This window comes from Rhamphochromis sp. 'chilingali' (genome assembly GCF_963969265.1).
Source record: "Rhamphochromis sp. 'chilingali' genome assembly, chromosome: 19".
NCBI lineage: Eukaryota > Metazoa > Chordata > Actinopteri > Cichliformes > Cichlidae > Rhamphochromis > Rhamphochromis sp. 'chilingali'.
In genome coordinates this window covers 25,835,717-25,862,503 of record NC_137946.1, presented here as the reverse complement: position 1 = coordinate 25,862,503, position 26,787 = coordinate 25,835,717, and the positions used below count along the sequence as shown (strand labels likewise).

The following is a 26,787-nucleotide window of genomic DNA, read 5'->3' as shown; positions in this document are numbered from 1 at the left end:
TCCACCACCTTCTTTTATCTATGCCATGAAAATTAATACGGTTCTGTGAGTGGGTGTGGAGAACAAACCAGGGGATTTTTTCAAACTATTATGTGTCAAAATTGTTAATAATGTTCCAGTGTAATCACTGCCTCCCAGCTATGAAGTTAATAACAATCCAGTGATGAAGTAAGTATGAATATGTTCTCAGTATGAATGCTAGAAAATGCATTTTCTGAAGAATGAATGAATGAAGAAACTGAATGTTTCGCGCTGAAATGATATATTTGCTGAATGTTAAGTTAAAAATATTGAATGAGCTGAAAAATACTGAATTTTTCACCTGAAAAAAGTGCAGAACTGTTGAAAGCTGACGTTCACACAGAAGAAGTTGAAAAGTAGCTGAACAGGTTTAAAATGTAAATTAGAAAAAGCTGAGTAATGACAAACGAAAATAGAGTCAGAAAACAACCGAAAGAATATTAAAAGTTCATATTCTTTTAATCACTGAATGACTGAAATGTGATCCCCCTACTTGGATCCACACAGTTCAAAAAGTTTACATCTCTGAGCTTTGGAAGACACACTGTTGGAAAGAGAATAACGATGGCTACGTCTTGAGGGTCAAATAATAGCTGTAGACCGAACACTGTGGACACAGCAGCAGTTTAAAGAGAAGGTTTTAAGATAAATTTTTCCTCTACTCCCAGTCTGGCAATTGAACTGTCTCACTCTAACATATATATATATATATATATATATATATATATATATATATATATATATATATATATATATATATATATATATATATATATATATATATATTCATATTAGTATATATTATTAATATACTAATATATATATATATTAGACAGTTATATATAGTATACGATACAGTTTACGATATACAGTGTACACTTTGTGCTTTGCCCTGCCTTAGGTTTACGCTGTACTTTCCCAAACTTTCCATTTGGGGGCGGCAAAGCCCCACAGACTTTCTGTCACTTGCAAACACATAAAATTAATAGAAGAAGAAAAAAAGCCATTCGATTGGTTATTGCTAGGGGACAAACAGCCTCTCACCAACCACTGTTACATCTTCAGCTTAGGTAGAAAGGCAGCTGTATACCATCCTTGGTGCGGCACAGTGTGAGGTCTATTTTGTCGCAGCTAAATCTGAGTAGCACTTTAGTCTTTTTTATTTTTTTGCGGTGCTTTACGCGACGGAGGTGTTGTAATATATTATAATGTAGCCGTTAGCCGTGGTTTGTTTATCTGGCGGGGTGGACAGAGCCGATTCTCCGTCTAGGTGAGTGAACGACCCTGCTAATGCGAGCAAGCTAGCTATGAAAGCTCTCTCTTTCTAGATATATAAATATACATACACGCACTTATATATGTTTTTGTATTCAGGCTATCCTGCTATATGCTGCTGTCAGGGTATATCTTCCTTCCATCTATAGCTGCTGCCATTGCTGCTGTCGGACTGGTTTTGTGTCTGCTGATGCTGGGCCTCTGGCACAGATTGCAGGCTGCCGTTCACAACAACTGTCATGTTGTTGCTAATGTAGGCGAGCCCGCTGTTTGTGTTGTGCTCTACAGACACAGTTGCACTGATGTTACTGAGGTTTACATTCATCTTCACCACGTGCAACTATTGAGTATCGATTAGAGCTGCAGGGGTGACAATTTTGATCGTTTTCCCCATTTACTCGGATATTAAATAAAAATAATAATAATATTAAAAAAATACCTGAAAAAAACTGCTGTTTACTACCGCACATTCCTGGATTTTTATGTGGCCAGACCTTCCAAACCCCATTTAATATACGATATGTTAAAGTAAAAGATGTGCCATTTTTGCTTTCACAAGAAATAATTAAATGATAATAAAAATAAATAAATACAACTTATGCTACTTTCTCTTTATTAAGCATTTGAGTAAATTGCTTTTTAAAGTTGCAAAAAAGGCTCCAGTCATGCCGGACCATATGCACTCACCAGCTACATTACACCTTCCTAGTACCAGGTTTGACCCCCTTGTGCCCTCAGCAGTGCATTAATTCTTTGTGGCATAAATAGCTGGAAACGTTCCTTTGATTTTGTCCATAGTGACATGATGGCATCACACAGCTGCAGGTGTTTCATTTGCACATGTATGATGTGAATCGCCTGTTCCATCACATCCCAAAGGTACTGTACTGGACTGATTACTGTAAATGACATTTGAGTACTTGTTGTCATGGTCAAGAAACGGGTTTGAGGGGATTTGACCTTTTTCACATGGCACATTAGCTCATTAGAAGCACCTTTTAGAACATAGTCAGCAACAATACTAAGTGTGGTGTTTAAAAGACGTTCACATAGTATGACGGATCCAAAGTGTGCCAAAAAAAATGTCCCCCACATCTTTATAGCACCAATTTTTTACACTAAATTCAACAATCTTCTGTTGTCCTGTTTAGTTTTGGTGAACCTCATTTTCGTGTTCTTGGCTGTCAATAGTGGTCCTCGGTGTGGTCATCTGATCTTCTGCTTCAAGGTTCAATGTGTTATGCAGTCATAGGTCCCATTTGGCACCAACAGCTATGCTTCAGAGTCACTTAAATCTCCTTTATTCCACATTCTGATGCTCGGTTTGAACTTCCTCAGGCCGTCTTGTCCATGTCTACATGCCTAAATGTACTGAGTTGATGCTGTGTGTTTGGCTGATTAGATATTTGTGTTAACTACCAGTTGAATGGGGGTAATAATGAAGTGGCTTGTGAGTATAGATTTAAACTTAACAATTAAGTGATGTATTTATTTTAAAAAGTAATATTATTTGTTTTAGTAATACTTAAAATTACTAAATTGTATTAAAAAACTATTTCTATACAGTGATGTTTTATTTAAGAAATGTAAGTAATTAAAGCAAAAATTAGGGGTCCATTCTCAGTGTGCTTGCAGTAAAGCCATCAAGTTTCTACATCACATCTGTAAACCTTCTGAAATGCTTGTGAGGTTTCAAATCCTGCAAACCTTGATCTCAAATGTCAGGTGCCTACTTTCAACTGTCCAACTAAAGCACAGTTTGTTTATTGATATATCCTTATACTGTTTTTCTTTTTTAGAATACTTGTTTGACTTGTCTGTGAGGCCCAGAACATCAAACTGGCTGAAATGGATGAGCAAAGTGTTGAGGTCAGTTTCACTGTTAGACTGCTATGATGTATTACATTATATAGTGTATTACTTACCAAATTCATGTAATGTGCATGGTTTAATCTTCATAATCTGTGGTCTTGAGTTCTGTGGCTGTAGTCGGTTTAAAACGTTCTTCTGTCCCTGTGCAGAGCATTGCTGAGGTGTTTCGATGCTTCATTTGCATGGAGAAACTGAGGGATGCTCGCCTCTGTCCACATTGCTCCAAACTCTGCTGCTTCAGCTGTATACGAGTGAGTCTGTTTAGACATAGCAGCGATCAGAAAATGTTCTCCTCACTCCACAACTCTGCATTCAGTTTTTACAAGTATCTTAGTTTTTATCTAATCAATTTTGTGATGTGACCAAAATTACTGCGACTATGTGCAATGAACGTACAGTCTTGTTGCTTTTCTAATAGTTGTTTCAAAGACAAGGGCCACAAAACAACATACGTACTTGACAACCTTGGTTTTATAGAGGAATATAAACCAAATGCAACCAGTTGCCAACAATTTTTGTCGAGTCCCCTGTTACAGAAACACATGTTGCAAATGCTTATTAGCGCAGACTGACTCAGATTGCTTGCAGCATGTTGCTAGTCCGTTTTTATAGACAGCAGATTTTGCAAAACTTCGCCAACCTGTCCGTGAGTGATCATAGAATCAGACTTAAACCACAATTATTTGAGAGGTTGCCTCCAAGCAGCCAAACTGTGCAGCCACCTTGTGATTAAAAGTGGTCACCTGCTGGTTGAGGGTGTTTCACGCTCAGCCTCTGGGCAACCAACTGTTTTCATGCAACTACTTGAAATCAATCACTGAATGTGGGGAATAAATAAATAAAATAATGGAAGTCACCAGGCATTAGGCTGTTTTTTTTTTGTTTTTTTTTTGTTTTTTTTCCAACTTGAAATGAGGTTGATGTCCTATTTTTACTCTAATGTGATTGAGCCATTAATGATAAAGCGATGCGACAGATAAGTCTGTTAAATCACACAGTTGGGATTTATGTAGAGCTTTTCCAGTCTTACTATCCAAACCCTTAAAGAACACACAAACATTCAGACAGCACTTTTTAAAAAATAATAAACTACACACTGTCCAGCACACCTGTGTATCTTTCAGCCCACCGTTATGTGTGTAAGATCTTCGTGTTTTTTATACATGTTATTTTTATCTTTGTAAAATTTGATGGTGACTGGTTTTGGGATCGGTCACGTGCTGCCACCGCTACTTCTTTCATGTTTTATAGCTACATTGATAAATACTGAGATGACTTATCAAGTTAATAACCACCAACAGTAACCACAGTTGTTACTGTTCCCTTTCAATAATATTTGGTCAACAGTGCAGCAGTGTGATGCCGATGATTCACATGAGTCAGTCTTTGCTTATCCTCACACTCAGTAGGATCAGTTTGTGTAGTTTAGTTTTTCTTGGTCTTTATAAGGAATGTACAAATAAGAAAAAAATATAAAATGTCCTGAATCATGAATCTTTGGCAGACTGTTTGTGCTGCTTGTATTTAAGCTGAAATCTCTCCTGTGTAACAGCGATGGCTGACGGAGCAGAGAGCACAGTGTCCACACTGTCGGTAAGCACCTGCTAACACACATCTACTTCATATAACTAATCACATTTGGTGGAATAATTCATGGTCCATGTGAATTTTGTTTGAACTCATAAGGTACCTGGTAAGACCAGAGTAATGACTAAAAACAGTGTGTAAGAGCTATACAACTCACAATGTAACAGCGTGGAATACATATGAATTCGATGTGAGTTAATTCAGCAAGACATAAGCATATTATGTCTTTAGTATATCCTATGGGCAAGGAGAACACCAATAAAACTGATGAAACGTAGCGAAACAGACAAAAAGCCTCAAGATAACTTTCTGATCTGCTTCATAATGTTAGAATAGCTATGCAGTTATTAAAATATGTGTGTGCATTCTTTTGTACAGGGCTCCACTTCAGCTGAGGGAGCTTGTCAACTGTCGCTGGGCGGAGGAGGTCACCCAGCAGCTGGACACCCTGCAGCTTTGCAGCCTCACCAAGCATGAGGACAACGATAAAGACAAGTGAGTTCTTGACAAGTGTCTTTCAGTCCCAGTCCTGTTTTCTGAGTTGAAAGTGTTCTTGTCATTTTTATATCCCTGTCTTCCTTAAATTTCTCTTCATAAATCAAATCTTAATGCCAGAACTATGAAAAGTTATTTTAAGAAGTTTTGTTCATTCTGTGTCACCATTGTTTTATATTTGTCAGGGTTTTGGTTTTTTTTTTTTTTTTTTTTTTGGTTGGGGTTACTTATACATGCTCTGTGATGCTCAACTCAGAGAATAACAATCAAATTTGGTACAGTTGTGGGAAACAAACAGTGGTTGTCTTGTTGCTCTGCAGATGTGAGAACCATCACGAGAAGCTGAGTGTTTTCTGTTGGACCTGTAAGAAATGCATCTGTCACCAGTGTGCCCTGTGGGGAGGCATGGTAATGCTTCACTTATATAATAGTTGGCAAAGTCAGAAACGCTCTCATTAATGAGTTTTCCGCTACATAAAAGTCAGATGGCGTCCGGTGAATTTTGCTGTTTTGGTTGCTTCCAGCACGGCGGCCACACCTTTAAGCCCCTGGTGGAGATTTATGAGCAGCATGTGACCAAGGTGAAGGAGGAGGTTGCCAAGCTGCGCCGCCGCCTCATGGAGCTCATCAGTCTGGTGCAGGAAGTGGTGAGGACTGCTTTTTCTCTTATGAACAACAAATGCTCAATAGTTTGATATTTACTGTCCTGTCAGATCAAACTCCTTCTGTTTCGTGCACTCATCACTTTTCACCTTCACCTCTTCAGTAAATCTTTTTTAACTGCAGATTCATATCCTAGTACATATTTGAATTCTTCTTGACATTCATGGGACTTGAGGGATGTTCTCTCCCTCAACTATGAAGAATTATTAATGGGTTGGCGAGTTATCTTGAGGCAAACTCAGTTTTCAGTATTACAAAGGTGTCCTTTCTTAGCTGTCTAGATCAGCGGTCCCCAACCCCCGGGCCTCGGACCGGTACCGGTCCGTGAGTCGTTTGGTGCTGGGCCGCGAGAGTTGAGGCTCAGGTGTGAAATGTGTGGTTTTCAGGGTTTTTATCGGGTTTCAGCGTTATTTTGTTATCGTTTTTATCGTTAACTCGGTCTTCCTGGGTCATTTCACGTGTGTTATGAATAAATCTTCTTTTTTTCGGTACCGGTACTAGTTTTATTTTGTTGTATTTATCCGCGACACCTTAAAGGCCGGTCCGTGAAAATATTGTCGGGCATAAAATGGTCTGTGGCGCAAAAAAGGTTGGGGACCGCTGGTCTAGATTACCACGATGAGTTATGCTGCTTTAAGTAGAGTTTAGATTCTCTGCTGAAGGAATAGGTTTTATATGTATTGCTGTATCTTACATGCCACTGTTATGATAAGCCAATGTGTTACACTGTCTGCCATAGGAATTTATACACATTCATTTTTTGATGCAGAAAATGCATAAATGTTTTTATTTTCTGACATTAATATAAAAAATAACTAGCATTTTTGTTTTGCACAAAGAAATAAAATCAGCTCCATAATCCATAGAGCCCAATTAATGACCCACTTGTAGAGGAAAGCTTAAGTCAAAGAGCCTGTGGAAATTGTTTTAACTTAGGACCTCTGAGGCCCACTTTAAAGTTTCAGGTTATTAATGTCAACTGGGTACAGCATGAAATGTCCCGACAAAGCACTTTGCAGTGTTTCTTGGTCATTATTTGTGTGATTACACTGCTACATTATTGTAGTTCGGTGGTGGGATTCAGGAGCACCTGAGGGTCACTCTGGCCTTCTCAATTTGAGCAGTGACATTAAAGCAAACAGCAGTGAACTCAGGGAACTGTTATCATGATACTCCTGAAAGATACACATAGATGAGTTGTATGAAGACTGCCTGTCTCTCTATCTCTCTTATGAAAGCATCCACTCTCTAACTGCTTCTTCACACGTATCGTGTCACCTGACATGATGGACAGAGTGAGACGAAAGGTGAAACAAAGAATAGATAATAATAAACTATAACACAATAAATTAAAATGCCCATAAATGCTGAAATAAGTGCAAGTCAGTTACAAGGCAAAAACACTGTCTGTTTGCGTCATAGCTTGTGTTCAGTTTCAGTGTCTGTGGAGTCTGCTTTTGCTTTTTGTTTGAATATAATACGTCCTGCGAGAGGATGAGCTCACTCTCCTGTTTAAAAGGCTAAATGCTTTCTGTGATTGTGCCTGACTTTGTTGGTTTGTGTGTCTACTGAATGATGTATCCTGAGAGTTTTTAGGATGCTTCTATAGCCTCGGGATACCTTCATGTTTGTCTGTTAGACCAAAAACTTTGGACTGCATTAATCTGAATTCCATATCCCAGATTATCATAGTGGTCAAATTTTAGCTCTAGGTATATTGTGATTATACTTCCATTCGAAAATGAAATATCATCTTGATAAATCATATAAGTTGAATTATTTTGTTACCCCCAATTTCCTATGCTTCACATGCAACGATAGATGTGACATTGTGATATAGCGACCACAACAATAAAGTATCTACTGTACATTATAAAGCGCCTTGAGGCAACTTTTGTTGTGATTTGGCGCTATATAGATAAAATTGAATTGAATTGAACAACAGTCCTAATCAACACACAGGATTAGACTTCAAAATGATATCAAATCCGCAGCCTACAGTATGGGCGTGCTGTATTGCTGACATCCAGCAGATGGCACTGTTGTTTTAATAAAAGCTTGTCAGTGAAGTTGACACAGTGAACGCATATTTAACACAGTGTGTTTGTGTGTTTTGTTTGATGGTTCAGGAGAGGAACGTTGAGGCAGTTAGGGGTGCAAAAGACGAGAGGGTCCGAGAGATACGTAACGCCGTGGAAATGATGATCGCTCGTCTGGATAACCAGCTCAAGAATAAGCTCATCACCCTCATGGGTAGGACTCACACTGTGCACACACTCACTGTCAAAAGCAGATGTCCAGATAAATGTTTTTTTTTTCTTTTTTTAGCTTTTTATATACATTTTAACCTTCAATTTAATTAATTACACATCATTTCAGTGCATTGCTTTTATCTGAAAAAGAGCTGACCTCAAATCTTATTTTAAAAACATTTTTGACCACTTTCAAGCTCATTATTTCCATGTCTGAACACCTTGCCTACTTTTATGTAAAAATACTGAAAGAACTCTGGTAAGCTGAATTGAATGACTGGCTTTTAGGCTGCAGGAGAGGACACATTATTCTAATTTTCACCTGCATTTTTTTGACTTCACCAGAGTAGCTTTGCACGATTAACTGTTCAAAAAAATGTCCTGCAGCCCATTAGATGGTTCAAACTCTGTTTAGAACAAGGTCAAACAATTGTCTTCCGATTGGCTGAAAAGCAGGCGGGTGGGGCTTGGGCACTCACAGACAGAACTGCATGTCTGAGATGACCAGATTTCGGCTATCATACAGAGCCAGGAGTATTTTTAAAAAAATGAATGTTTTGCTGACGGGGTGACATAAAATCTTTTTACCATTAAAATATCATTAAACATGAATTAAGGAGCATTCAGCAGTATTTTGCAAAAAATAAGAGATGAAACTACTGAAAAAACATATTTAGAGTTATCTGAAGAGAATGGTACGTTAGGGTCACCCTTACTAACTGTAGTCATTAATTAATATTCAGCAGTTAAATAAATTAATCCCAGTTCTGTCGCCACCTGGTTATGCATTCCCAATAGAATAAGCATCATTTTAACAGGTTAAAGACATATGGCAGTGTTTAGTTTTCTTGTTGTTGCAAGACTGGCTTTAAATGTGTCTAAAGGTCGAGACCTTCACCCAACAAAACACGCAGACTCCCCACTGAAAGCAGTGAGAGGCGCCCTTTATAGCTGCGGGTAATATACATATGAAATATTTATCTGGACTGAGTGGATCCGTGCACTTGGCGCCCACATACACAACCTGCACTCCCACACACTCTCACTCAGCAGCTTCCATCAGGGCTGACATTCAGCACAAGAGTACTGAAAATAGAACTGCGTTCCTCCCCATCAGGCCAGAAGACGTCCTTGACCCAGGAGACGGAGCTGCTGGAGTCTTTGCTGCAGGAGGTGGAGCATCAGGTTGGTCGTCTGCAGCAGATCAAAGCCTCCATTCATTTTTTTCCTACTGCATATTGTTAGTTGTGTAATATTAAAGCTGAGAAACCCCACACACAATACAGCAATACATGCTGTCTCATTGATTCAACATATTCCAGTCTTTAAGGTCAAGGTATATTTTAAATCCTCTCTTATAGCAAGTGTCTGGTGCAATATTTTAAAAGTTTCAACTGTGCTGTTAACTGTTTTTAAAAAGGAAACGACTAATTTGAGGTCTATCCAAACAATACATCTGCAAGTTATAAAACCAAAAGTATGATGTAATGGCTGCAGAGCTGGTGAGAATTCACTGTAAGTGCTTTATTTTACACTGTGGGAACTTCTTTTATTCATTATTGAGTAGCAGAGCATGTTGCACGACAAATCGGGCGAGCAGGCATGTTGCATTTGCACGATTGTTTCTTACAATGTGATGTGATGAATCATGAGCTTTTCTGCACTAAGAGTAGCAGCCAGAAAATATTACAGCACATTAAATACAGAAATACTGGCAGCGTTGAGGGATGGGTCATCTCATTTACCATCTTGAAGTTATTTTGTAAAATGACTCCAAAAAAGTTGCACTTTACTATTTTTCATAGATATTCATAGCATAAATGTAACATTTTACTGAATTACAATTACAATTTATTTTTTTTACAAAAGAATCAGATTTTGAGGGGGTCAGGTGGGAGACTGTTTTTTTGTTTTAAGAAATGAACTTTTATATTCTGACTTTGCTTCTTTTGTTACTGAATTAAGTAAAACATTTAGTTGAATTTCAGTTAACTGTTTATTTTTTCTGAGCAAAAATCAACACATCATCGATTGTTCAGCTGCTTGCTGGCAGTAACGAGATGATTTTCCTGAATTGTGTGTATGCTGAACAGCTTCACTCCTGCAGTAAGAGCGAACTGATCTCAAAGAGCCCAGAGATCCTCCTCATGTTCCAGCAGGTCCACCGGAAACCCATGCAGTCTTTCGTCACCACGCCCGTCCCTCCAGACTTCACTAGGTAATATCCTCAGCTGCAACACCAGACGCTTTTCACGGTCCAGGGAGGATGCAACGAAATGCCTTAGCTACTAGGGATAACAAAAATTATCATCAATAATAAATGTTATGTGGCAGGAGATTCCCATTTGTTTTTTTTTTGTTTTTTTTAATCAATCGATTAAATTTTATGGCTCATAATACTAAAGGAAATAACCTGACAGTGACTGTAAACTACAGGTTAATTATTGTGCTTTTATGTGCAGTCATCTTTCCTCTTTGTGCTTTCAGTGAGCTGGTTCCTGCCTATGACTCCAGCACTTTTGTTCTAGTCAACTTCAGGTAAATCATCTCTGAGGCTGCATTTGGTCATAGAGAAGACAAACAAGGAACTCTCACTCTGACATACTGTCAGCTTCTTCCTATCTTCAAACACCATCCTTAAATTTTGTTGAGGATTTTATAAACTATGGAAAAATGTAAGGTACTTTTTAAAAATTTATTTAGCCTTTATTTAACTAAGTTCCTTGAGATTAAAATCTCTTTACACACTATTACAATGTTACAAGTTAAACTCAAATATAAATGCAAAATAAAATGAGTCAGAGTAAAAATAACCAGTTAAAAGCTTCAAATGGGAAATCTATCAAAACATCCTGATAGGGTTTCAGCTCGTTTGATATATGTTTGTTTGTAGCACCCTGAGGCAGCGGGCTGACCCGGTCTACAGCCCTCCCCTGCAGATCTCTGGCCTCTGCTGGAGACTCAAAGTCTACCCAGTGAGTTGATGTATGCCTTTTAAAACCTGGCTGCAGTTCTAGCTGACATCGATTGGTTATTGTGACTGTAGTAATTTAGACAGAAATCACGTTGTCTTTGCTAAAGCAGCACATGTCTCTGTGTTTCTGCAGGACGGTAACGGTGTGGTTCGTGGAAACTATCTGTCTGTGTTCCTCGAACTGTCTGCAGGACTTCCCGAAACATCAAAGTATGTAATATTTTGTTGTACATTGACTGCTCTTTCAATAAATTCCTCCTCTGCTCTGTTTTCTTTCTGTGACAATTTTTTATTTATTTTTTTTACAGTCAAGCCTGGGGCTAAATTGACTTGCGTAAAAGATTTATTTTCAAGTCCAATTTGAATAATTTACAGTTAACATGCAGGAAGACACATAGATTAAAAATGTTCAGTTATAATGCAGCCAGTGTTTTTCATAAAACCGTCAAGATTGTTTTAAAATGAAATGAAAATCTGGTCCTAATAGATGCACAGTATAACAAAAACCACTACATTACATGATATAGGATATTTGAAAAATGAGTTTGGCATCAGTGAGGAGATAATACTTTTTCTTTCATGTTTTAAAGACGTGTTACCGCTTCAACCAGGGGAGCAACAGGGGAACCCCTGATTGAATATTTAACGAGAAAATTGCATCAAATTTTGTCATTTTTAGCCGATTAATACCAAAATCAGGTGATCCTACTTGGACTCAATAATACTTGTGGCTTGAAAAACTAATCACTTCTAGTTTGGTGTGTTAAATATCCGTTCACTGTCTTTTAGTTCTTTAAAGAAATACATCCTCAAAAGTCCCGGATGAGTTCTGCTTTTGCTGCATTTCCTGTGTGTTGATATGCTCTTTGATATGCGTAGATATGAGTACCGTGTGGAGATGGTCCATCAGGCCTCCAGTGACCCCACAAAGAACATAATTCGGGAGTTTGCCTCTGACTTTGAGGTCGGTGAATGCTGGGGCTACAACCGCTTCTTCAGGCTTGATCTTCTAGCCAGTGAGGGATACCTGAACATGCAGACAGACACACTGGTCCTCCGGTGAGAACACGCACGCCCAATTCTAATCATGTAGAATCAGGTTGAGTTGGAGATCTTTTATCCCAGTGTGACTGAGTATCATTGGTTTTCTTTGCTCAGCTATCAGGTTCGCTCACCTACCTTTTTCCAGAAGTGCCGAGATCAGTACTGGTACATCAGCCAGCTGGAGTCGGCCCAGAGTGGCTACATCCAGCAGATCAACAATCTCAAAGAGGTACTCTGTCTGTCCGTGTTTGTGTTCTGTATTTATAGGCATGTTTTGTTTTTTTACTGTTTGTTGAATTTAGGATTCACTGACTCTCGTCAGCCATTGTTTTAGAGTAAACAGATTCCAAAGTTTTCAAAGATGCCAAAGTCTCTGAGTCAGTTGCTTCCATAATTAAGTGTCTGTTTATTTTGAGCTAAATAATATTCCCCGAATCTCTGTATTTCTGATTCCAGAGGCTCGCTATCGAGCTATTTCGCCGTCAGACCTCACGCAGCTCCTCGCCTCCTGACCTGAGGCTTGCTGCGGGAACCACGACCTCTGAAAGAGACCCTCGCTCGGTGAAGAGTGACGATGAGATTCAGACCACTTTGAGCAATAATAAGAAAGGAGAAGAAGAAGAGAGGACGCAACACGATGACTCTAATGTGAGGATGGAAAATACTGCTTGACTTTGAAAAAACAGCTGATTGCTTCTTAATGTTTTCTTATTCGAGAGGGTGTCTGTGCATAGCTGAGCTTATACAGGTTTTCTTAGGTGATGGGCATCATGTTTTCACTGGAGGTGTTATGACTATGTCAAAAACTACTAATTATCTAGTATTATTTAGGTATTTTATTGATTAAGCTATTAATTTATTGGTGTTAAAATTTTCTTTTTATGGGGCATTTCATTGAATTTTAATTAAAAATCAAATGAATAAGAGCTGGAGGTTTTGGGATCCAGCGTCTTCCTGTACGAGATACAGCTCATTAATTGCCTGGCTCCTCTGTTGTCCAGGAGCTGTCAGACGGTGACCTGGAGGTGGACTGTCTGACAGAAGAGGAGGTGAACCCTCTGGATGGCAGCAGCACTTCAGGGAGCTCCACAGCCACCAGCAACACTGAGGAGAACGACATAGACGAGGAGACAATGTGAGCACAAATGGCTTTATTGTGAAACTTTCTACAAAAAATGTGCTTGGTGGTAATTTGATAATGAAGGCTTTGGTTTCTTTGGTAAGCCGAAGAAATGGATACTAACAGAAATATTTTCACAGGTCCGGGGAGAATGATGTCGACTTCATCGGCAACCTGGACACAGAAGAAGGAGAGCTTCCTGATGACTTGGCTGGAGCCACGGGTATAATTTAAAACATTCATAAAACTGTTTGATTTGAGTTTCCCACAGCTGACATGTTTTTGTTTTGTTTTTTTAACACACAGCAGTGTTAAAAATGTCAGATGTCAGTTTTATCGTTATGTTCTTGAAGGATTATTTAACCTATGCAAACAGAAACAAACTTAGAACCATGATTTGTGAACACATGATTTATGCTGCTGAACAACAAAGAACTGTTTATTTTTTTACCCCTGCAAATTGTGTCCTGAAATAAGCTTTCATTAATTTGTTCTTAAGTATAAATCAGCAGGAGGAGAAATCAATAATGAATGACTATAAAGCAGAACACAATTTAAAGTAATATTAAATATGCACATTACTCAAGGTGTAATGTTGTACATTTACAGCAGATGTTCTAAATAAGGACATTTTCACACATTAAAGTTGATTATAAACCTCTATTTCTTACTTAGAAATATCAAATGGAAGCTCTTAAATCAAAATACAAGTGCAATTTAGCCAGTCTTAATTCATATTACATGAAAGCATGATTTTAAAAAAGGAAAAAAAAAGATTTCTAAATGCTTGAGTTCTTCTTAGAGGGCTGTAACTTGTGGTTAATAGTATAAATGAATATGTTTCAGTTATTTAAATAAAATATGGTGTTTGTTCTCATTGTAACTCAGTAGGGCAGTTAAACCGTTAAATCTGATTATTTTCATGACAAAAATGTTCATCTAAAAGTTGCTACAAAAGCCCAGTGGGTTTACTGAACAATTCCCTCCATTTACGGAGTGTAACCATCAAATATTTATTGTCCTTTCTCAAATAAAGGCCCTGTTGTCTCCTCAGTTGAGGCAAATAAAAGTCAGCCTCTGTTTGAGAATTTTAGGAATCTATTTGTGTTGTTTGACAACTGTAGAGGCAGATCACAGCAATATGATGGTGGACCTCAAAGCGGCTCCTTCAGGCGTGTTTGACTGTGTTGGTGTTGAAAGGCATGAAGAGGATGAGTCAGTGTTGGTGCACCATGCCCCTCGCAGCCTGCCGATATAGAAGCACTTGGTGTCCGTGTGTGTACATGTGTGGGGAGGGGGTGTTAGATGTCAGAGTTGAACATATCTTTGCTGCATATTGTTTACATCCCACATTGGAGTAATTTTTATTTTTTTATGATTAGGTTACAATTCAGCGAGAGACTCCAGCCTGTTTTGTAACTCTGTTTTTGATGCAGGTTTCTTTGTCTGGAAAACCTTTAGAGAATTTTCTCTCCCAGCAGCTGGAAACTGGCCAGTCAGAAACTCATGTGGGCTGTACAGATAATAACATGTCTCACTGCTGCTTGAAACCAGATCAGTGTTTCTGTTGAGCTTCACTTAAACTTGAATCCCAGATTCAGTAGGTCTAAAGATTAAAAAAAGAAAAAAGGGGGGAAAAAAGTATTTTAAAAAATTTAAGAAGTTCAGACAGCTAAAACCTCCTCAGGCTTTTTGTTGGCAAATTTAACCATATTAAAAACTTAAGGACACAATATATCCTATTGACGTTTACTTTTGAATCAAGTTTTTATTTCAGTTAACTGAAAGGTTTTTCACAATGCCTTTTAGTTTAGTTTTAGTTACCTATAGTAACAATGAAGAGCACCAGATCTCCAACATAAAGAAACAGCTCAAATAACACATAAACATGAATATTTGGAAGGAGAAATGGAGCAATAATCACTTAAATAACCCCTTATTCCTCTTTTAATTTAAGCACAGCCACACATGAACCATATAAACCCTGTTTTTGTGTCTGATCTGCAGGCGGTTCCAACTCCAGTGTGCGATCATTACACCGTAGTGCTGCAGCTGCTGCCGGTCGTAGTACTAGTGGCAGTGGAGCTTCCGCTGCTGCTGCTGCCGCCACCGGTGCTGTTGGGCCAGGTGGTAACAGCCTCCTGGAGATCGACCCGGTCATCCTGATCCAGCTGCTGGATCTGAAGGAGCGCAGCAGCGTGGAATCCCTGTGGGGTCTTCAGCCTCGGCCTCCGGTGTCTCTCCTCCACAGCCAAGGTCTGTAGGCACGCTAACAAAATATCAGTCCCACTAAACTGGGAGTCATTACTCAAACTCTGACACAGGAGTTCCTCAAAATAAAAAACACTTTGTAAGGTCACAGGTTAGCATGTAAACAGCACTGGTTTCAACATATTTAAGTATAGAAAACACATGTAGGATGTTCTGTAGGCTTTGGGGATAAACGCTGTGTTTGCACAAGATTACCAGAGAGCCTCATGCTGATTCTTATCAGTCTCATCCTTTTTCTCTTTTGATGGATTTGAACTTGCTTTCGATATGAATCGGTTTTGCTGCTTTCTATGGAGAAGAAATACATTAGACCAAACTTTTCATTTTCAGGGTGGGAAAATTAAACTTACAGGAATCAGAAAGAAGGGTGCAGCGAACGCCAAGAATTTTGTGAAAAGAACAAAGAAAAAGACCAAAATCAGTTTTCTTGGGACTAATATTGTCCCAGCACCTCTGCTAGGAGAAACATTGGAGCTAATTTGTTGTGGATTTTTTTTTTTTCTTTAAAAATTGGTCAAAACCATTACCACCAGCATCCTTTTGTAACCACTTTCTCTTGACCTGTTCGATTAAAAGCGTTGAAGAAAGGTGGAAAGAGAAAAACAGTTTTTAGGGCAACAAACTACCCTCTCACCTTGTAACAGCTGATGTTATTAAGTCTGAAACGACAGTGATCTGAAGGACTACAAAAATCTCATCTTACGTACTTTTACAGGTCATTAAAAAAACAATATAAAGTAAAATAAGATGTTTGCCACATTGAGACCTTTAGTTCAGCAGTTTATTACGTGAAATAGGAAACAGACTGTTAATTAACATTTATGTGATCTGCACCACTTGTTGTGAGTTATAGGACGCTATCCTCTGCTAAAGGAGGTAATAAAGGAAGTATTGAAGTGTTTTCCTGAGTATCTGGAGAATTTAAACCGAACTTAGCATAACTGCCATGCAGTTTGTGAAAAGACTTTAGGTACATTTGATGTTTAACTTTTTCTCAGTACCAACAGGGAAGCTTCTGATTGGTCCCCGAACCACCATGCAGCTTGCGACCATAGCCCCAAACATAGTTTTAAGCTGTATATTTGGAGCTTCACCTTATCTGCTTCTCTAACTTGTTTCTTGTGTCTTCAGCTCATCCTCACTCGAGGAAGGAACGAGAGCGGCGTCCGCAGGTGGTGCGACGATCAGCTCCGGACTCGGGGGTCCTCATCCGCCTCAAGGCTCAGATGGCTGAGGTCCGCAGCAAGATGGCCGATGTCAAGAGTCAAGTGCTGGAGGTGCGGGGGTCAGCGGAGCCCAGGCCTGGCCCATCTGGGGCCTTCGGTGCTGAAGAGCTCCCGTCTCATCACGGCGATTCAGAGATGGCAGCTTGTCATAAACCCAGCGAGCTTGACCTGGTGGGGAGAGCAGCTGCGACTCGAGCCAGACCCTGCCGCCCCGGTGAGGACTGCTGTTGCAAGCTGTTCAGTGTTAATGTGTAAACAGTGACAGTTTCAACCAAACAGGGAATCTGAGTTATCTGGTTACCCACGCTACAGTTGGTCCGTTTGATTATCTCAATCTCTGCCTGAGGAAATGAATTTATTGAATTCTTTTTGAAAAGAAAAAAACATTGTAGAAATGAAGAGCTGTGTGAAAACTATGCTGCTTCTTTTTGCATGGCATGTTATTCTGGTGGACAAAGTACACAGCAAATGTGCAAACCGGAATAGAGAGGACAATCTGTGTGGGTTGCCACACTGTCAGTTGTCAAGGGTACTCATATGTAGGGCTGTCCCGAATACTTTTGTTTAAAAAAATTTTTTGGGGGGGTGCTTTGCAAAAGCAAATGAACATAACAGAGAGAGAGCATCGTATCTGTGCTGGGAGATCACAGAAAATGTACATGATGACCTACAGATATTTTTTTCTTTAGCTTTTGAACAGTAAATCTATTGAATAGGTATAGCTGTTCATCACTGTAAAAATCCACCATGTTGCCCTGCAATCTTGAAAACAGTGACAAGTTGGACATTGCCGTTCTACCTAATCAGGTTTTATGTATCTTTTTAGAAAGCGGCCACATGCGAAGTAGTATGAATTGGCTAAACAACAACAGCAGTTGGTTATAAGCTAATATTTTCCAAGTTATACTCGAGTGTCGCAAAAATCGCACTCGCCTGCAGAGTGCAGATTAATGCACTACAGATGGCCAGCATTTTTAAGCGGACTTGGTCAGAAACATAAAATACTGCAAAATATTAAATTGACACATATCGTTTTTACCCATCAGCTGCAAAAGGCTGATGAGCTATTGCTGTGGGCTGGGTGGGCGGTGTGGACACCCGAGTTTGTGAACGTGATAACTCAAGAAGGAAGTCGCCTAATATTTTCAAATATTGATACCACAGGTACATCTACTAAAAATCTCAGACAACTTCAAAGCCTGGCGACTTTAACCTCAAGGTCAGAGGTCAAGTTTTCTGAAAATATTCTGAATGCAATGACATTAGAACAAGGCGACATAGGATTTTACCACAAGTGTATCTACTACAAGGCTAAGGGACAGCACTGGGAGCCACCAGTATTTTTTATTACTCATTTATTGCCAAGTGTTTATATGATTCCAATATGTTACATGTTACATGGTCTAAATTTTACTGTTTTTGAACAGGATGTTTACATTATATTCTCAGATATACGTATACTCTCAGAATCCACTAAGCTAAAACCTAACAGGTTAACATGCTCTTGCTGAGACTGAAGCAAGTTGACAGGTTGGCATAGCCTCAGTTTCTTTTTTTTCTGTGTCTTTTGGGAATTGGTCAGACGGCCCGGTGGCGCTAGTATCTGGCAGCCTCGCCTCTGTCAGTGCGCCCCAGGGCAGCTGTGGCTACAATGTAGCTTGCCATCACCAGTGTGTGAATGTGTGTGTGACTGGGTGGATGACTGAATGTAGTGTAAAGCGCTTTGGGGTCCTTAGGGACTAAGTAAAGCCCTATACAAATACAGGCCATTTACCATTTAATTACAACATTGAAAGTCAATATTTGCTGCTTCTTTGGATCCAACTAACCTTACATCATTTGTAGCTTTATTTATAGCTTATAAGGGAAATAAACTCTTTTAAACCCTAATCATTGCATAAAACTTGTAATATTGCCTGCTAGCTCTGGGAAACATCAGTGGATGATATTCAGGCTAATTTTTCATTGGAAAAATGTGCCCAGAGAAATTTTGGACTTTTTGAGATTCTATTCTGTCAGGACAGATTATGCTGTTTTTGTTTTGGCACAGTCTTAGGAAGAGATGGATTAGTTTACTTTCCATATTCCCCTATTACACTAAGCCAGGAAGGCCTGCCTCACTATCTTTAGATTAAACTCCAGATAACAAGGCTCACGGGACTTCTGCTGGCACAATCAATATGGTTTTTATCATTATTATTATTATTATTATTATTATTATTATTATTATTATTACATTTGTGTGTCTGTGTTCTGTGTGCAGCCAGGAAGTCTCTGTCTCCTGTCCTGGACAGCAGCTCTCTGGTTGTGAAGAGGAGGAGTCCAGAGGAGATGGAAAAAGACCTGAGGGGAGCAGAAGCTGCTCTGGAGCTCAGCCTGCATCCTAAAGATGGGATGGGAGGAGCAGAGGGTAAGTGTATTCTTGTTGTTGTTGTTGTTGTTTGTTTGTTTTTTATTCTCCTTTAAACCTGCATAAAATCACAGCCAAGGTGTAACATTGTCCTAAAAAACCGAATTCAAATCTGTGAGAATGACGTGAACAGTAGATGTTGTAAAACCGAAACACTGATCTTTAAAGTGCAATAAAGACAAACGGCAGAGTCAGGTGATCATTTGTTTGTTACTTCGTCACTTCAGGTGAACATTTACAACTGTTTAGACAAAATATGGATAGAGAAGGGTTGATTTATTTATTTTTTTGATTTTGTTTTAGAGAATCAACAGTGATTGTGCGGAAAATTTAGGGTGCAGAGCTTGACTGCTTGAGTGCACTTTACTCAGTCAAGTATCCACCTGATGGATCCTGAAGTTTCTGCAGTTGATTTTTATATTTACTCTCCCCTGTACTGCTTCATTAAGACTTAAAATAGTTTGTGATTCTTTAGTTGCTTTTATGTTTTAACATCGACACAAAAACAGTAACACTTTTCTTTTATAAGAATTTAAAAAAAAAATCTGATTCCTGACTTTTATAGGTGACTTTATTAGATTAGCCTTCAGACGTGCAGTTCATGATCTCCCCTTTATGAGTCATGTAATCATCATAAATTATATATTGTGGTTTAAGAGGTTGAGCTTTTAAAACTTTTCATATCAGTATTATGGTGTGGCCTGCAGTTCACCTTTAAGACACTCTGAATATCATGGTAACAAAAAACCCCCTTAAAGGGTTTTAAATGAGGTTTTTCATTTGGGGAAAAAAAATCATCGTAACTCTCTTCCCAATACAGACAATATGTGATGACCTCCTCTGTACCCATAATGATTAGTTTTGACACCTCAGTATATATTAATAATGACCTAGTTTAATGACCATTAGAATAGTTTTGTTTTTTTTTCAGGGGTAACTGTATAGGCGGAGACCACCTGCAGTAAACCCAGTCATTTTGTTCTATAAGCAGACACTGTTTGGTTCAGAAAAGGGAAACAAGGGTTACTGCTAGTAGGGTTTTCACGAGGTATAAAGTTAAGGCAGCAAATCACAGTGGTTTTTATTATCCACTGAACATTCTGTAGCACCACCATCTGATCAAAATAAATAGATATCCAAAGACATTATACACTCTCCTAAACCTGCAGTATGAAGGGATTCACTTACCCCAACACTGGCGATCACGATGAGTGGTTACACAAAGCTGGTTATGAACTTTTTTAGTTATCCCAGGGTTTCCTGATCTGCGTATGAACGTTTACGTAAAAATGGTTGGCGTTGCCAGCATCTGAACAATCACACTGTTAAGTGTATCAGCAAGTAAAGCCATAATACAGAATAAAAGTAACACAGCTGCTCCAGATGAGTCAGCGATGTGAGATAACCAATCACTCTACATTAATTTAATACATACAGCTCTGAATAAAAGAGCTACTATGTTAATGAAATTGAACTTATTTGAAGCTTGGAAAGAAAGTGCGCCAACTGTGTAAATATGTGTAAAGATACCGAAGATTAATTATTTTATTAAATAAATTTTTAAGTTGGTTTTGCATGCACACTGGATGTAAGGTCAACAAATACAAAGAAGTGCTCTGCTTGTAGAACAATAAAAATTATTCACAGCCAACAGAAAAATAATGAAACAATAAAATTGTCTCTGAGAATTTGTATTTCTTGCTGATCATCAGGGAAATGGAAAGAAATTAGATATTACTGTCTGCACACAGTGGTCCGAGGGTTTTTCCAGGAATGGTGATGCTGTTTTCCAAGGAATTAATCAGCAGGCGGTGATTTCATATCTGTTGATCTCTAATTATGCTCGCAGTTTAAGTTACCAAGCTGATATACCCTGATAAGAAGTGTGAACCTCCTCCGTGGTACAGAAAACCCAGGATGAACCTGGATGAGACAAAATCCTGCTTCATTGCAGAGGCATTTATAACTTATTCATAGTGGAATTTTCAAACTGAACGTCCCACGATCTTTGACGTTGATTCCCAAGAAACACTTTTCATGCTCCAAAGAAGATAAACTCTTCTGATTTTAATGAATCACGAGCAAGCCATGCCGAAAAAGGTCGAACTTAGAGATTTCTGCACACTCCTCAAGACGATGCTTACGCTAGTGCTTCTTTTATTCAGGCTCTAAGGAAACTTATTATGACAGTGTCTTCAGTGCTTCCAGATTTGATTTGCAGTTTAATGACTGATGGGTTCTGGGATTCGCCAGCAGGGCTTTTTTTTAGAAAAATAATACACAATATTACTTTATGGTCACACCCACTCAGCTCCCTGTTTTATCTTTTCTTAGCACATTCCCACTTTTCCATCACGTGACTTGGCTTTTGTCTTCATTCCAGGAGTGCTGAAGGCTGACAGCCTCCAGGGACCCCTGGTGTCTCTCAGCACCGCATCAGAGCAGCCCTCCACCTCTAAGCAGCAATATACGATGGAGCAACAGCTATACGGGGCCTCGGGGTCCAGGGAAGACATCTTCACCTTGGCAGCATCGAGCTACATGGCTTCAAGCAAGAACTGTGGCAGCAGGAGCCTGGGGTACGACCCAGAGACTCCTCACGCACAAGAAAAATTATATCTGCAAGAGACAGCCGTGTAATGGAACGCCAGGGTCCCATATGTCTTTCATTTCTTCCCGCTGCAGGGCAGCTGCGTTGGACTGTGAATCTGAGAGCTCAGGAAACTCCCATCAGTCCTTGCCGGAGGTGCCGTCTGCACAGCTGCTGTCATGTGAAGGTTGGTTCACCTTCTAACTGTGAGCCTCAGGAGTGATTGTGTTTGATGATTTGGATTGGCTCTCTGTATACCAGGCAGGGTTTTGTGCGTCATGCTACAAGGCCGTGTCCCCGTCAGTCAGTCTAATTTAGTCTTGGTACAAGTTTGCAAAATTGAAGCTTGATGATACTTTCTTTAATTAAAAAAGAACATCTGGCACTCAGCATACTTTAAAAAAGGAATCATTCCCCTATTCTGACTGATGGTCTGTGAAATCCATCAATTCAATAAGAATTCTCCATCCATCCATCTTCATCCGCTTTATCCGAGGCCGGGTCGCGGGGGCAGCAGCCTAAGCAGAGAAGCCCAGACCTCCCTCTCCCCAGCCACCTCCTCCAGCTTATCCGGGGGAACACCAAGGCGTTCCCAGGCCAGCCGAGAGATATAATCTCTCCAGCGTGTCCTGGGTCTGCCCCGGAGCCTCCTCCTGGTGGGACATGCCCGGAACACCAACCCCATGAGGCGCCCAGGAGGCATCCTTGTCAGATGCCCGAACCACCCCACGTGGCTCCTTTCGATGTGGAGGAGCAGCGGCTCTACTCTGAGCCCCTCCCGGATGGCCGAACCTCTCACCCTATTTCTAAGGGAGAGGCCAGCCACCCTTCGGAGGAAGCTCATTTCTGCCGCTTGTATCCGTGATCTCGTTCTTTTGGTCACTACCCACAGCTCGTGGCCATAGGTGAGGGTAGGGACGTAGATCGACGGGTAAATTGAGAGCTTCGCTTTTACACTCAGCTCCCTCTTCACCACAACGGACCGGTGCAGCGTCCGCATTACTGCAGCTGCAGCCCCAATCCGTCTGTCGATCTCCGGCTCCCTTCTCCCATCACTCGCGAACAAGACCCCGAGATACTTGAACTCCTCCACTTGGGGCAGGAACTCATCCCCGACCCGGAGTGGGCACTCCACCCTTTTTCCGGCTGAGAACCATGGCCTCCGATTTGGAGGTGCTGATCCTCATTCCCGCTGCTTCACACTCTGCTGCGAACTGTTCTAGTGCGAGCTGGAGGCCCCCACCCGATGAAGCCAACAGAACCACATCATCCGCGAAAAGCAGAGATGAGATTCTGAGGCCACCGAAGTGAAAGCCCTTCGCTACTTGGCTGCGCCTAGAAATCCTGTCCATAAAAATGATGAACAGAATCTGTGACAAAGGGCAGCCCTGGCGGAGCCCATCACCCACTGGGAACGAGTCCGACTTATTGCCAGCAATGCGAACCAAGCTCTTGCAGCAGTTGTATAGGGATCGAATGGCCCGTAGCAATGGGCCAGACACCCTATACTCCCGCAATAAGAATTCTGTAACACTGAATTATGAGCGTGCCTGAGAAGTTGGAACTTAAAGAGTTCTGCACACGTGTAACAGTCTCATTCTTTCTCGTCTCGTCTGCAGATCAGCCGGCATCTGTCCTGGTGACGGCTACAAGCAGCGACAGCGACACTGAGGACGAGGCCCTGCAGAGCAACAACTCTCGCTACGACAACCACACTCCACCCTGCACAGGTAACCAGCACACACATCATGAAATGAGGCAGAGCCAAGGTGCATGATGTAGATACTAAAATCATTGTTCAGATTCTGCAGAATCTGTTAATGTTTCCCTTTTTTCTTTGGTGGTTATCATCTCTACACACTCCTCCCTCTCTTTCTGCTCTAGCGCTTTTTTGGTATGTGCGTGTATAGTATACATGTACAGTCATGTACAGAGTTCGCAGCTTCAGTCGTTCGCAGACTTTTCCTTAGACTCTAAATAATAATCGTTCATGTACAGCCTTGCACATCCTTTACTATTTTTTATTTATTTATTCTTTTTTTTTTTTTTTTAAGGAGAAGGCAGATTGGGATGGTGTACCACCCCTGTATTCAGAAGCAGGAGGTTTAAAGGTAGCCAGTCCAGGGGTGTTATTCATTTCTCCTTACTGCGTCTCTGGCAGATGGAGTCCAGCATTCCTGCATCATCAGTTTACCACGTGTAGCCATCTCGAGTGTTTTGCTCAGTTTTCTTGTGTTTTTCATTTTGTTCTTCTTAAAGCTCTATGATGCTGCCCAAATGCATATTTAGGGTTTAAACTATTTTAAAGGCATTTATAGGCATTTTCTTTGACCACATCCAAAATCCACAGTTTTCACAGTTCGCTGGTGCTCTTGGAACGTAATCCCCGCAGATTTGGGGGGCGACTATATTTGATGAGTATTAGTACCACTTCTTTTTATTACTTTTTTTAAAACATGAGAGCAACTGGATGAGGTGAGTGGGATCCCACAGGGGTGGTGTGTGAGACAGCAGACTGTTATCCAGCAAAAAGGATGCACATCATCAGAGAGACTAATGATTTCGACCCTGGCAGTTTTTGTTTTGTTTTTTTCCCTCATCTGTATATTTGTGGATTACTGTTAGCTAAAATAATTTAATAGTCAGATGTTTGGGAATTTCCTGGTACTTTTTGTCTCCTGTTCAGATGCTGATTTTGTGTTGTAATAGTGTTATGAGTAACACACAGATTGGCGTGTTTTTCCTCCTTACTTCTTCCAGGAGAGCAGCTCCTGTCTGATGACATGAGTCTACCTGCTGACAGGTGAGCGCAGAAGGGCGCCAGCTTCACGCCATAATAACGATGCAATAATGGCTGGAGAGGACACACATGCTAGTTACACACAGCTGTAGAGTAGAAACTATTTGTTATGCATGAACTGAAAACAAACACTTGTTTTTTTTTTCTTAGAGTTTCCTGAATGTCTTTATTATAGGACCATGGCAGAAGTTAATGAAATAACTGTTAAGAGCGTCACTTCATGTTGTGCAGAAACAACAGAGCTGCTCCCTTCAAGACAAACAACATCACCGTTTGCGTTTAAAGTTGTTTTTCTCTGTTCTGGGTTTGTCTTCATTCGGGGGTTTGACCCCTCGGTGCTGCTTTTTGCTCGTCAGTGTGGCTGTTATATAGCAGCACTGGGTTTACGTAAGTCAGTTAGTCTCATTATTTAATAGCCACGTACTAATGGCGACACTGCTGTTTGTTTAATGACTGAATTTCTAACAGTGTTAGGTGCATAGAAGCAGGACTGCAGTGCTTTTTAGTCACTTTATTTAATTCCTTGTGTATAAATGCTTTTCTAAGTCTGGCCTGTCTACAGCATATATATGTAAATAATATGTAGCCTGTCAATAAGAGTTTAGTGTTTCTACTGCTGTGCTGTTCATGCTGAGTTCAGTCTTCCTGCCCTTCAGGCCCAGCACCTTCTCCTCTTCCTTCACCCACTCGGCTCTCTTTATCCACCGCTCAAACGCTTCGTTTCAGACACACAGTTTTTTTTTTTTTTTTGTTCTTTTTCTCGAGGTGAACCATTAGCTTTCCTTGTAAGTCATGTAAATGTCTTCGCTCTTAATAACAGCCGCGTCAGACTTTATTTGACATTTGAAAAGGCTAAACGATCAACTGAGTAACGTGGTTTATGAAGCTGCCGCTGCAGTCTGTGGGCTGAAACTTCATAGCACACCGCAGCCTCCGCGGTGACCCTCAGACTCTCAGGCAGGTGTTTTCAGTTCAACATCTGCATAAACACCAGTGACTGCAGGGCAACGGGCCTCTGCCCGCAGAGACTGACACACATACAGCACACCTGGCAGCTCATCAGTTATTATTAATTTAAAGGAGCAGTCTGAGTTTGGGTCTTCTCTTGATTCTGTAAAAATCTTTGTTAGCTTTACTGGACTCTATCCACACCTGCTCCTCTCCACTCCCACAGATTCAAACACCACTAAAACAACTGCCTTTTTTTTTTAAAATTTATTTATTTTTATTCCATGTTTTAAGTCTGCAGTGAGTGAGCGAGCATTGAAAAGCTGAAACTGAGGCAGTAGCTCTGTTTAAATTATTAGTAACACCTCTGTGTTCCTGATGTGGTGTGTCAGCACATCTGCTCTGGAGAGTTTCTGTATGTGGGCTGTACTCAGGCACAAAAGTGCAAAATTTAAAGGGCTAGTACACCCAAATTAAAAAGCTTACGTAGTGTTATCTATTAGTGAGATTGCTGTTCTTACATGGACACGATGGAGGGGCACGCAGGGCATTTACTTAGTACTCTCTCGATTAATCCTACGGATCATTTTCTCAGGATTTCATTTGGCTTATTTAATGGTTCCAAAGAGTGAAAAATGACTGTCGCAGAAAAAAACGATCGGCTAATCAGAAAGTTTGCCCGTTAATTTCCTCTTTATCTAGATTTACTGAATAATTGCTGCACCTCTAGGTGAGTGCTAATTAGTTTGGGGAGCTCTGAAAAATGACTTTCCTTCTAGACCCTCTTACCATTGATAATTTAATTGGAAATATGTGGGGACCTTCTAATGAAAACTTCCCAGGATGGAAGGTTTTTGGTTTTTGTTTTTTTTTGGGTGGGGGGAGTAAACTAAACAAAAATAATCTGCATAGAATGAAAGTGTGTTTCTAATTTTGGGTGAACTGACCCTTTAAAGTCGAGGCACATTTAGTTTTCTGAGGAGTTGACAGCAGAGCTTAATAAGAATCGCTGTAATTATGTAACGTGTGCTCTGCTGCCCTGCTGGCTTTTCTTGATGGATTAATTATTTCTCACCTCACTTCTCTGAACAAACAGAGCGAACACGAGTGAAACGCTGTTGCTGCACTTCACTGGGAGAAAACATGTCGAGCACTCTGTCAGACCTTTCTCCTTCACCCCTCAGCTGTAACTCATTTTAAAAGCCACTTATTCTTCCCATAATCGGGAGTTTGTGTTGT

The 26,787-nt window shown here is 40.2% G+C and overlaps 1 protein-coding gene across 1 annotated transcript; it reads left to right on the top strand.

Annotated features, from left to right (window-relative positions):
* The first annotated feature begins 1,054 nt into the window (after positions 1-1,054).
* trim37 (tripartite motif containing 37) lies at positions 1,055-26,492 on the top strand. The gene is made up of 26 exons (XM_080867150.1): positions 1,055-1,291; positions 3,096-3,165; positions 3,318-3,419; positions 4,721-4,761; positions 5,134-5,250; positions 5,571-5,658; positions 5,775-5,897; positions 8,043-8,166; positions 9,283-9,350; positions 10,259-10,383; positions 10,653-10,703; positions 11,059-11,140; positions 11,273-11,349; positions 12,019-12,198; positions 12,298-12,412; positions 12,640-12,831; positions 13,185-13,318; positions 13,444-13,526; positions 15,311-15,559; positions 16,706-17,014; positions 19,064-19,210; positions 21,594-21,789; positions 21,896-21,987; positions 23,420-23,530; positions 24,561-24,603; positions 24,751-26,492. The coding sequence occupies exons 2-26, from the start codon at positions 3,145-3,147 to the stop codon at positions 24,758-24,760; spliced, it is 2,880 nt and encodes a 959-aa protein (XP_080723276.1). The 5' UTR covers positions 1,055-1,291; positions 3,096-3,144; the 3' UTR covers positions 24,761-26,492.
* Positions 26,493-26,787: the final 295 nt, after the last annotated feature.